At 60.3% G+C, this 13,186-nt stretch overlaps 1 protein-coding gene across 1 annotated transcript; it reads right to left on the reverse strand.

The window, feature by feature from the left end:
* Positions 1 to 432: 432 nt before the first annotated feature.
* On the reverse strand, positions 433 to 1,857 carry LOC131513220 (basic proline-rich protein-like). The gene has a single exon (XM_058732553.1). The coding sequence runs from the start codon at positions 1,855 to 1,857 to the stop codon at positions 433 to 435; it is 1,425 nt and encodes a 474-aa protein (XP_058588536.1).
* Positions 1,858 to 13,186: the final 11,329 nt, after the last annotated feature.

Consider the following 13,186-nt stretch of genomic DNA (forward strand, 5'->3'; position numbering starts at 1 on the left):
TCCGATTCTGTGTCTCCCTCTCTCTCTGCCCCTCCCCCGTTCATGCTCTGTCTCTCTCTGTCCCAAAAATAAATTTAAAAAAAAAAAAAAAAAAAAAAACAACATTAAAACAAAAGGTGGTGTTTTCAAGAGCAAATGTGATTTTGCTGTAATTTCATTTTTCTAAAGGCAGTTTGCAAATTGTCTGGGTTCTAAGTTCTGAGAAACAAATTCCACTTTCATATCAAATTCCACAATAAAACGAGATGCACGCTCCCACAGGGACAACACCCTCACTGTGGGCTTCGTGAAAGTCTGGAACAGGAGCTGGTGGCAGACGAGCCCTGAGTCCGGAAACAGCCCCACAAGGCAGGTGGAGCTGGTGCCAGAGCAGGCCGTGGGGCCACTGCTTCAGCCCTCGCCTCCCCTGGTGGCCGCACCCAGGATGGGCGCCTATGGCCGGAGTGCACCTTGCAGGGAGGCCCAGGCAGTCATTATGGAAGCCAGGTTGGAGTGACAGCATCCAGGTGGGGACACGGGTGGTGATGGCCACCGGGCGGGGACACAGGGGTGGTGACGGCTGCCGGGCGGGGACACAGGGGTGGTGATGGCCGCCCGGGCGGGGACACGGGTGGTGACGGCTGCCGGGCGGGGACACAGGGGTGGTGATGGCCGCCAGGCAGGGACACGGGTGGTGACGGCCGCCGGGCGGGGACACAGGGGTGGTGACGGCCGCTGGGCGGGGACACAGGGGTGGTGATGGCCACCGGGCGGGGACACAGGGGTGGTGACGGCCGCCAGGCGGGGACACGGGTGGTGATGGCCGCTGGGTGGGGACACAGGGGTGGTGATGGCCGCTGGGCGGAGACACGGGTGGTGACGGCCGCCGGGTGGGGACACAGGGGTGGTGATGGCCACCGGGTGGGGACACGGGTGGTGATGGCCGCCGGGCGGGGACACAGGGGTGGTGATGGCCACCGGGCGGGGACACGGGTGGTGACGGCCACCGGGCGGGGACACAGGGGTGGTGACGGCCGCCGGGCGGGGACACAGGGGTGGTGACGGCCGCCGGGCGGGGACACGGGTGGTGACGGCCGCCGGGCGGGGACACGGGTGGTGATGGCTGCTGGGTGGGGACACAGGGGTGGTGATGGCCGCCGGGCGGGGACACGGGTGGTGACGGCCGCCGGGCGGGGACACGGGTGGTGACGGCTGCCGGGCGGGGACACAGGGGTGGTGACGGCCGCCAGGCGGGGACACGGGTGGTGACGGCCGCCGGGCGGGGACACAGGGGTGGTGACGGCCGCCGGGCGGGGACACAGGGGTGGTGACGGCCACCGGGCGGGGACACAGGGGTGGTGATGGCCGCCGGGTGGGGACACAGGGGTGGTGATGGCCGCTGGGCGGAGACACGGGTGGTGACGGCCGCCGGGCGGGGACACAGGGGTGGTGATGGCCACCGGGCGGGGACACGGGTGGTGATGGCCGCCGGGTGGGGACACAGGGGTGGTGATGGCCACCGGGCGGGGACACGGGTGATGATGGCCGCCGGGTGGGGACACAGGGGTGGTGATGGCCGCCGGGCGGGGACACGGGTGGTGACGGCCGCCAGGTGGGGACACAGGGGTGGTGATGGCCACCGGGCGGGGACACGGGTGGTGATGGCCGCCGGGCGGGGACACAGGGGTGGTGATGGCCGCCGGGTGGGGACACAGGGGTGGTGATGGCCGCCGGGCGGGGACACAGGGGTGGTGGTGGCCGCTGGGTGGGGACACAGAGGTGGTGACGGCCGCTGGGCGGGGACACGGGTGGTGATGGCCGCCGGGCAGGGCACAGGGGCAGGTGGGAGGTGCCAGGTGCAGTGCATGGAGCTGCCATGTGACTTGTCATCTGAAGTGGAGCAGAGGGCCTGCATTTAACCCTGATGGGTTTGGAGTTGGAGTACTGGACCCTTCCTGCCCACTTCCTCTGCGGCCGCCACAGACAGCGTGGCACCTGTGGTGTGTCCAGAGGGCACGATCAGTCAGTGAGAACTTACCTACCTTTCGGTAAAGTCCACGGAGATGAAACTACTCGGGATGCCTCCCCGGTGACAGGGGAGATTTTAACCCGAGGTCTGACCACGTGCGGGGGACAGGGCTCTGAGCAGCTGTCGCATTTGACCGAAAAGGCGGAGGGAAGGGGACCTTGGAGCCACGTCAGCCACCGCCACGTCCTCAGGAGATACAGCCTTCCCCATCCCGTGCTCCTGAAGTGCTCCCCGTGGTCTAGACGCAGACGCAACATTCCCCAAACCGCGGTCGCCCGGAGAACGCTCGCTGTGGCTGCAGGGGCCGTGGGCCCGGTGGGCTCACAAAGCCTGCGATGCTGGGTGGCCGCGTGGACAGCAGGGGGCGGGGGCATCGGGAGGGTTCCCTTCCTTCCCACGGCCCCTTGTCCGCAGGTGCTTCCCCGGCGGCTGGTGACACGAGAGGGAGGGAGGGAGATGGCTGCCCCACGCAGAGGGTCCGGGGTCTGGGACGCACGTGGCCCCACACGGTGCGGCCACCGCCTATGTGAGCGCTCTGAGTGGCGGAGACACGTCTGTAGAGACGGGAGGTGGATTTGAGGTTGCCTGGGGGCGGTGTCGGGGGCCGGCAGGATTACTGGTGCGTGGGCGAGGGGGATCTGTGGGGGCCACGGAGATGTCCCGCGGCTCGGGGAGTTAGTTACAGACCGCGGGCCGTGTCCTTGAAGGGGGCCGGTGGGCGCTCTGTAACGCAGCCCCCGACTGAGGGATAAATGCCGATCTTCCATGGAGCCCACGGGCTTCAGTCCCCAACTCTCGGCCCAGGTGGTGTGACGCGGAGGGAGAGCATTCCGTGCGTTTTTACGGCCCTTCTACGTCCGATGGCGTCACCTTCAGACGAGGCCCTGGTCCGGTCCTTGGTTGTGAGGACAGGACGTGCTTGTCTGCCCTTCTCAGCTGTGACGTGGGGTGGCCTCGCCACCTCGCGGCCTCGGGGGACAAGGGAGACGGCAGGCAGGGCCTGGCCGGGAACCGGCGTCGCCTGCCCCGCTGGAGAGCAGCCACGGCTGCGGTTGGGATTTCGGCGAGGCTGCGGGGCCCCACTTAGGTCAGGGCCGGACGGGGCCGTGGCTTTGGCTCCAGGAGTGTTTCTTACACCTTCTGCAGGAGCAGTGTGCGCGTGCGTGCGTGCGTGCGTGCGTGCGTGTGTGCGTGCGTGCGTGTGTGCGTGCGTGCGTGCGTGCGTGTGTGCGTGCGTGCGTGTGTGCGTGCGTGCGTGCGCGCGTGCGTGCGCGCGTGCGTGCGTGTACACACCGGCCCCGCGTCCGCTGGCCTCTCCTGACACTCTGGCCTCTCCAGCAAGTCGGGGCATTGCTCCCTGGGCGCGTCCCGGCCGTGTGGTGGCACTCCGCCTCCGTTGTGACACTTCTCACACTGGTCTGTGGGGCGGGCGCTCCGGGTGGTGCTAGGCCATTGTGGGGGCAGGTGTCACGTTGAGTTGCCCTCGTTTCCCCAGTCCCCACTTGCCACTGTGCCCTGTGCAGACACACAAGACCGCCAGGCGTGAGCTCTGTTCTTACCGCAGCACACACAGCACACACACACAAAGCACACACACACACAGTGCACACACACACAGCACACACACAGTGCACACACATACAGCACACACAGCACACACACACAGCACATACAAAGCACACACACACACAGTGCACACAGCACACACACACAGCACACAGACACCACACAGCACACACACACACACAAAAAGCACACACACACACAGCGCACACAGCACACACACACAAAGCACACACACAGCACACACAGCACACACACACAGCGCACACACAGTGCACACACACACAGCACACACCGCACACCCAGCACACACACGGCACACACACACACAGCGCACACACATACAGCACACACAGCACACACACACAGTGCACACACATACAGCACACACAAGGCACACACCGCACACACAGCACACACAGCACACACACAGCACACACAGCACACACACGGCACACACATGGCACACACACACAGCACACACAAAGCACACACACGGAGCACACACACAGCACATACACACAGCACACACAAAGCACACAGCACACACAGCACACACACAGCACACACACAGTGCACACACATAGCACACACACACACAGCACGCACACACAGCGCACATAGCGCACACACAGCACACACACATGGCACACACACAGCACACACAAAGCACACACACAGTGCACACACACGGTACACACACACACACACACACACACACAGCACACACAGCACAAATGACAAAGCGTGCTTCTTCCTTCCCGGATACACGTGTTCGTGAGTCTCCCACCCTGAGGTCGGAAGGAGAATGTGTCGAGACCCCTCCCAGTGTGAGCTGGTGGAGAGCGGGTACTCAGTGTGTGGCAGACAAAACCGAGGGGCAGAGAATAACCATGTATTTGGCCCGTGGTTCTGTGGCTGGCAGTGAGGCCGGGCTCGGCTAGGCGGTTCTTCTCTGGCTCTGGCAGGGTCACCAGCCTCTGCACCCAGCTGGCGGTCAGCAGCCTCGCTTTCCTGACGGTGGTTGACAGGGATGATGGGGCTCTATTGTATTTATGTATTTTTTTTAATGTTTATTTATTTTGACACAGAGAGAGACAGAGCATGAACGGGGGAGGGTCAGAGAGAGGGAGACACAGAATCTGAAACAGGCTCCAGGCTCTGAGCTGTCAGCACGGAGCCCGACGCGGGGCTCGGACTCACGGACTGCGAGATCGTGACCTGAGCCCAAGTCGGACGCTCAACCGACTGAGCCATCCAGGTGCCCCAATGGGACTCTATGCCCCTCAGCAGCCACAGACCTGTCGTTCACGTGGTGGACCACAAGCAGGTCCTTTTAAAGCGACTTCTTTTTTAAACAACGGATTGATTTATTTTTAATCATGGTCAAATACACATAACATAAAACGGATCATTCTAGCCATTTTTAAGTGGCATTTAAGTTAGTTAGCGTCTCATTTTGTACTACCTTTGCCGTCGTCCGGTTGGCCAAAGCAAATTGCAAGAGCAGCCCAGGATCCCCCTCTGGGTGGAGTAGAGCAACGTTCCTGGGGCTCTTTGTGCTACGGGCTGGGCGGGGCCGGGGAGCCAGCTGTCAGGGGCTGGGTGCCCCCGGGGCCTGAAGGCCACCACTGGGGAAATGTGGCCCAGGGTGGCCCTCCCGGTGTTGCTTGGCACAGCGAAGATGTCTGATGGGACAGGACAACAGGGGCCCTGGTGCGTCGCAGGCCGAGGGCAGGCACGTGGATGCAGGTGCTTTAGCCAGGGCTGGAGGTGGGGACGCCGCTCCAGTGTCCTGGCGAATGGACCCAGCAGCAGGGGGCCTGGGACTTGGAGGGGGCAACCTGGGACCGGGAGAGGGGGCCTGGGACTGGAAGGCGGGGCCGGGACCGGGAGGCGGGGCCGGGACTGGGATGGGGGACCTGGGACTTGGGGGGGGAACCTGGGACTGGGAGGGGCGGCCTGTGACTTGGAGGGGGGCCCCCGAGGACTGGCGGGGGACGGGGACCGCGAGGGGAGGCCTGGGACCGGGAGGCGGGGCCGGGACTGGTAGGGGGAGCCTGGGACAAGGAGGGGAGGCCTGGGACTGGAAGGCGGGGCCGGGACTGGGAGGCGGGGCCGGGACTGGGAGGCGGGGCCGGGACTGGGAGGGGAGGCCTGGGACCGGGAGGCGGGGCCGGGACTGGGATGGGGGACCTGGGACTTGGGGGGGGGAACCTGGGACTGGGAGGGGCGGCCTGTGACGTGGAGGGGGGGCCCCGAGGACTGGCGGGGGACAGGGACCGCGAGGGGAGGCCTGGGACCGGGAGGCGGGGCCGGGACTGGTAGGGGGAGCCTGGGACAAGGAGGGGAGGCCTGGGACTGGAAGGCGGGGCCGGGACTGGGTGGGGAGGCCTGGGACCGGGAGGCGGGGCCGGGACCGGGAGGCGGGGCCGGGACCGGGAGGCGGGGCCGGGACCGGGAGGCGGGGCCGGGATTGGGAGGGGGGGCCTGGGACTTGGGGGGGGCTCCCCAGCCTGTTTGGGAGCAGGCGGTTCACAGGCATCGCAACGCAGCCCTGCTTGTTGTTGTTGCTTAGGTTATTGAAGTGTAATCGACAAACAGCGGTCTGCTGGTTTCAGGTGCGCGACACACTGATGGGCAATTGTACACGCGGAGCGTCGCTCCTCTTGATAAGTGTGGTCGCTGCCCCACGTTATCACAGTATTATCGACTCTGTGCCCCACGCTGTGCTTTTCTTCCCCGTGGCTCGTTTATTCTAGAACTGGAAGTCGCTGCCTCTTCCTTCCGCCACCATTTCACCTGCCCCCCGACCCCCTCCCTTCTGGGAACCACCAGTTTGTGCTCTGGATTCGTGAATCTGTTACTGTTTTTGTCTCTTCTTTTGTTTTTCGGATTCCACATGTAAATGAAATCGTATGGCATTTGTCTTCCTCCAACTTTGCTCAGCGTGGTGAACTCTCATTCCATACACGAGATTTCATTCTTTCTGATGGCTGAGTAGTATTCCATTGTGAGCATATATCACTCCACGGACATTTCAGCTCTTTCCATAATTTGGCTCTGGTAGAGGATGCTGCTATAAACACAGGGGTGCACATGTCTTTTCAAATTAGTGTTTTCATTCTTTTTCTTTTCTTAGTATTTCTTTATTTTCGAGTTAGTTAACATACAATGTAGTCTTCGCTTCAGGAGTAGAGCCCAGTTGCTCGTCCCAACAGTGTTTTCATTTTCTTTGGGTAAAAACCCAATAGTGGAATTGTTGGATAGTAGGGTAGTTCTATTTTTAAAAAATGTTTATTTATTTTGAGAGAGAGAGAGAGAGAGAGAGAGAATGAATGAGCAGGGGAGGGGCATAGAGAGAAGGAGAGAGAAAATCCCAAGCAGGCTCTGCACTCTCAGCACAGAGCCCAACATGGGGCTTGATCCCACAACCCTGAGATCATGACCTAGGCCGAAATCAAGAGTCAGATGCTTAACCAACTGAAACACTCAGGCTCCCCTATTTTTTTCAATGTTTATTTTTGAGAGAGAGAGAGAGAGAGAGAGAGAGAGAGAGAGAGAGAGAGAGAGCCGGTAGGGTAGGGACAGAGTGAGGGGACAGAGGGTCCGAAGCGGACTCTGTGCTAACAGCAAGCCCAGTGTGGGGCCCAAACCCACGAACCGTGAGACCATGACCTGGGCTGAAGTCAGACGCTCAACTGACTGAACCACCCAGGTGCCCCCAGGTGACCCTATTTTTAATTTTTGAGGAACCTCCACGCTGTTCTCCAGAGTGGCTGCACCAGTTTGCGTTCCCACCAGCAGTGCATGAGGGTTCCCCTTTCTCCGCATCCTGGCCAACACTTGTTACTTCTTGGTTGTTTTTTGTTTTTGTTTTTGTTTTTGTTTTTGTTTTTGTTTTTGTTTTTAATGTTAGCAATTCTGACAGGTGGGAGGTGGTGTCTCACTGTGGTTTTGATTTGCATTTCCCTGATGCTGAGTGATGTGGAGCATCTTTTCATGTGTCGGTTGGCCATCTGGGCGTCTTCTTTGGAAGAGTGTCTATTCAGCCCATGGTTTCTCGAATAATGACAGTCAAAGCCGAGCACAAAAGCACAGGCAGGTGCTGGGTGAATGGGAGGAGACGGGCAGAAGGCAGCCAGTGAGAAGATCCCGCCTGGGAGTCCAGGCAGGGGTCAGAGTGGGGGATGGGGGGGTCTCCGTGGAGATAAGGGTCCTACCCTGGGTAGGCTCCACGTTCCTGGTCCACAGGCAGGTATTACAGATTCAAACCCAATCTTCATCAGGGCAAAAGTGTCCTTGGGACCACAATGCTGCCATGACACAGGTCATCGGATCAGTTGTGGGTTGGCTATAAGAGGGGCCCCGCTCTCAGCCATCCACCTGCCATCTAAATAGCGGGACTTTGGTTGTAGATTGTCTGGTGTTGGAGTGGTCCGCACCTGGTGGCAGTGGTAGGAGCCTGGGGCTGCTGGATCCCCAGGAGGGAGCTTCCGTCCCTTGTTGGGAGCCCCGAGGGACTTGCAGGGGGAGGGGTCGGCGGGGGCGGGCGCTGTGAGCCCCGGGCTCTTGGCAGCGACAGTGATGGGTGCTTCCCATTAGCCTCTCATCTCACGTGCAAGACAACTTTGCACCAGGAATTTGGGTCCCCGTGTTGCTCCAGAGGTCAAACACGCCGAGGTCATAAGCTGTGAGGTTGGGAGTTGGCAGGGATCTGGCCGCTGTGGGAGGGGCTGCAGAAGGAGCCAGAAGCATGTGTGTCCCCAGGAGAGGGGGTCAGAAACGGGTCCGGACTGTATCCCAAGTAGGGATCCCATTGATGCGCTAGGAATGAGCCTGACCAGCAGCCACCTTGCCTTGAAACTCCCAGGCTGTGTGACCTCAAGCCAACTACTTAGCCTCTCTGTACTTCGGTTTCCTCCCCTAGAGATGGGATGACAGTCCCTGCCTCATAGTGTTGTTAGAACAGCAGGGCATGTGGAGGACATACGGCAGGTGCTGGCTGTTGTCACCACCATCATCAACCCTGTGACCCCCGTATCATTATTCTGACCCTGCTGTCACTGTATCATTATTCTTTTTTAAAAATTTTTTTAACGTTTGTTTATTTTTGAGAGAGAGAGAGAGAGAGAGAGAGACAGAGCACAAGCAGGGGAGGGGCAGAGAGAGAGGGAGACACAGAATCTGAAACAGGCTCCAGGCTCCGAGCCGTCAGCACAGAGCCCGACGCGGGGCTCGAACTCACGAACCCCGAGATCATGACCTGAGCTGAAGTCGGACGCTCAACCGACTGAGCCACCCAGGGGCCCCCGCCGTATCATTATTCTGACCCTGCGATCGCCGCATCATTCCTCTGATTCACTGGGTCAGCAGGTGCTGACTCTCTACTGACAACGATCCCAGGACAGTGGGAGCAGATAGTTGTTACTTTTGATCTTGTTTCTTTCTCCTGCCAGATTCTAAGCTCCCTTTAGGTCCCGTTCCTCCAAGGTGGCAGCCCCCGCCGAGCCCCGGCGGAGGTGGGTGTCGCAGAGCAGGGCCGCTCACCGACCCGGCCAGCCAGCACCCCGCTTCTCCACGCGAGCCCGCTTCCGCTTTCACGGATGGCGTGCCCCTTACGGCTCCCCTGCCCCGGCATCCTGGGATTTGTGAGGCGCAGGTGAATTTAGAATGCCTTCCAGCGTTGTATAAGAACCACATGTTTGTGGCACAGAGTAAAAATGAGAGAGAGCGTACGCATGGGCTGTGGGGGGGGGGCCGACACCCCCAAGTGCATACGTCAAGTCTCGTATCCAACGTGTGTTGAATGTGACTGTGTTTGGAGACGGGGTCATCAAAGAGGCCACTCACTGGTGTCTTACAAGAAGAGATGACAGGTACACAGGGGACGACCACGGGAGGACAAGGGGAGAGGCGGCATCTACAGGTCAGGGAAAGAGGCCTCAGAAGGAGCCTGCCGACCCCGTGACCTTGGACGTCCAGCCTCCAGACCGTGAGAGGGTGGACTCTGTCATCTGGGCCGTCCCCGCCGACTAATACGGCAAGTGGGGCTCAGACAGTGGCCATCCCTGCGGGCCCCTCCAGCGGTCTCCGGGGATGTGCCCGGCCTCAGAGACCTCCACCTGTGAAAGCACATTTGCGGCCTTTTGTGCACACAGGATACAGGGGCTGGGGCGCAGCGGGGCCGGGTGGGGCGCTGTTCTCACGACGCACCCCTGCCCGGCCCGGTGGGGTTCCAGGGCAGAAACAAGCCGGCTAAGTCACACAGTGACAGGAGCCAAGAGGACATTGAAGGGTGCTGCCGGAGAGCCTGGGGGGGGGCAGCGCCCCATAAAGGGGGCGGTGGGGCAGGGAAAGCCCGCCGGGAGGAGGCCTGGCGGAGGAGACACCAGGGGAGGGATTTCAGAGAAACTGCGAGCGCGGCTTTCCCTGTGTGCCTTCACCCGGTCCCCCCAGAGACCTCCCGGGGCGGTGGGCAGGGCGGGGCGGGGGGGCACCGGTACTCCTCATGGACCGTGCCGGGAACCGAGGCCCCGCTTCAGCAAGATCTGCTCAGCCAGGCGAGAACCCTGTCCCCCCCATTGAGCCACGCCCGCGACAGCGCATTCACGGGTCCTGTCCGGGACGACCACTCCCGTCCCCACGCCCCCACACCCGTCCCCGGGTCCAGACGCAGAGGGGGCTTGCAAGATAGAAGTCGCTGCATCTAACAGGGTGGAGGGCACCTGAGAACCCGGCCCCCACCCCCACGCCCTAGCCAGCCCTGAGGAAAAGGAGGAACACACACGGATTCATTTTGTGACTACACAGGGCACGTCCACGGCCCGTCCCCGTGCTAAAGGATGCATTTATTTTATGTGTCATGACGTCTTGGCTTAGCGTTTCCAGGAAGTGACATTGAGCTCGCTTTTAACGCCCTGGATGGTGTGCAGGCCCGTTCTTTCTCCGTGGCCAGGGGCACTTACCCGTGCCTCTCTTCTTCCAGAAACAACTCTTCTTCTGTTACTCTGAGTACTGGGGTGTTTAGAATATTTTATTCCCCATCAAATCATGTCATGATCTGTGTCTCTGCCTGAGGCATGTCATACCCTCCCCCCTTCATACTGACACGCTGGGGTGTTTCTTCTGGAAGGATTTCATTGAGCCCACCAACAACAGTCCTGGGTACCTCCTTCTCCTACTTGTCAGGAATTAGACGGCACAGTAGGTCTGTGAGCTGGGTTCGGGCTCGCCTACGTGCATTAGAAATACCAGAACTGAACAGGTGAGCTTTAGAAATAGTATTCACTTGTTTTTATTCATTTACTTTTTTGAACTCTAGAGAGCAATCTGGAAACTGATTTCTTGCCAAGAAAAAAATTAAGGTGTTTGTGTGTCTGGGTGGGGGTGCCGGGGGAGGGAGGGAGAGCTTCCTTTGAGAGGTCACGCTTCCGCGCGTCTCCGGCCCGCCCACCCCGTGCACAGAGCCTCCCACCTTTACGAGGAGCCTGGACCACTTTACTGACTTGGCGACCCGCGGGCCTCCAGGTCAGGACGTGGACGCGTGCGACGACCGCCTTTGCCTGCAGAGTTGGGTGCAGCCCCGGGGAGCGCCCTGGTCAGGCAGCATTTCTAAGGGGCGAGGGCGAGCTCCCTTGCAGGTGCCTGTGTCAGGGGGGGGCCCCCAGGCAGAACACAGTGAGCGGGGGTTAGGGCACGAGGGGCTTGAGGGGTGTTGTGATGCCTGCACGAGACGAAGGGGGGCAGGACTGGGCAGGCGGGTCTCAGACCTCGCTGACGCTGACCGAGGCCTGGAGCACAGATGGCCCGTTAGGGGCGTGGGGCCACGAACGGACGTGCCTCGGCCCCGCACCCGCTCCGCGGGCTGGGGCTGCGCAGGGAGGGGGCCTCAGGCTGCGCCTCACGGCCTGGTTCTGGTGTCCCCGTCTGTGCGCCCCACTCCACCCTCTGGCACAGCTCGGCCACCGCACCCGGAAGTTACTATCGTCCCCACGTGGCAAACTGAGGCACCCACCCTCAGAGCCGGTGCGAGGCTGGATCCAAACCCAGGGCTTCCCCCCTGCACGGAGGGCTTCCCCGCGTGCTGGACGTTGGCCCAAGGTTGGTCCTTGGCTAGGCACTGGCTTCACCCGCTCTTGTGACCTTGACTTTGAGCTCCAGGCTGACCAGGCCAGGCTTCTCTCCAGTGCCCTGACTTGTATTCTCTAGTGACACTCGACGTCTGGAGGATGGATGTGAACCGTCTTGTCTGACTCAGGACGTCCAGACTGGACAGTTTCTCAACAACCACCTCGGAACAGGGGCTTAGCGCACCCCAGGACTTCCAGTCTCTCTGCCAGGAAAAATCCCTTGTAGGGTTTTTGCCCTGTAGAAGCCCTTTTTTTAAAAGTTAGGTTTATTTATTTTTGACAGAGAGAGAGGGTGTGTGAGTGGGGGAGGGGCAGAGAGCGAGGGAGAGAGAATCCCAAGCAGGCTCCGAGCTGTCGGCACAGAGCTCGACATGGGGCTTGAACCCATGAACCGTGAGATCGTGACCTGAGCTGAAATCAAGTGTCAGACGCTTAACCGACTGAGCCACCCCAGCTGCCCCTGCCTTAGGCTTTTGAAAAATGCCTGAGTTGGCCCCAGCTTGGTCCTCTTGGCACACTCTTGGGAACAGGGAAGTTCGGGGTGGGAACCTCTTTGTTTCACAGGAAATGGAACTAAGACCCAAGTGTGTTATGTCCTTGTCCGAGGTCACAGGCTAGCTCTGAGCCTTGGCCCTCGGTTCCCCCGGCAGTGGCAACAACCTGACGCCCGTGCCCAGGAAGCTGGTCCAGGAAGCCTTCCTCGGTGTGGACTCACCTGGACCCACACTGCCATCCAGGCTTGAGTAGGCCTCGGGCAGGGCTTGACGGGGGCAGTTCGCCAACAAGAGAGAATCTCCCAGCTGGAAAGACTGCTTCTAGGCTCGGGGGTAGGCAGCTGTCCGCCATTTGGTCTTAGGATCGCCTCCTGGGCTCTGGTTTACTTACCTGTGAAATGGGATCAAGCAAGTTGGTTCTGAGATTTACAGCAAATAATGAGTGTGGAGTCCCTCTCCCAGGACGCACCTCACACAGGGTGGGTACTCACGTTCCACTTCCCTTCTTTTCGTTCGTGCAGGGAGCCCCTCTCCCTGCACATTTGTGCCAACTCTATTCCTCTAGGTAAGACTTTTCCTTTCCCATGTTAATTTGGGCAGCTGGGGACCCGAGTCTGTCTCCCAACACAGAAGCCATCATTTGTGGGGTCAGGAGGAGCACGGACCCTGAGGCTGGGTCAGGGTCTGGAGCCAGGCTGCCGCATCCTGGCGGACGAGACGCGGAGTTTTGCTGTGCCAGCTCAGGGCTTTGTTTGGAGAAGCAGGTGAAATAATGCACACGGATGGGACACTCATAAATCCTAGTGGTGACCGCATTGCCTGTCAATCTGAGCACATGCTCTGTGTAGGGCCCAGGAAGCCTTTAGGGGCTGGCTGGCTGACTTCCAAGTTCCGTTTAAATGTTTACTCTGCTCGTCCGTTCAGCTTCTCCAGATGCAAGTTCCTTCTAGCTAAGGTCTGTATGATCACAGATTCTATCCGAATATAGA

Source organism: Neofelis nebulosa, chromosome 5 (assembly GCF_028018385.1).
Source record: "Neofelis nebulosa isolate mNeoNeb1 chromosome 5, mNeoNeb1.pri, whole genome shotgun sequence".
Taxonomy (NCBI): Eukaryota; Metazoa; Chordata; class Mammalia; order Carnivora; family Felidae; genus Neofelis; species Neofelis nebulosa.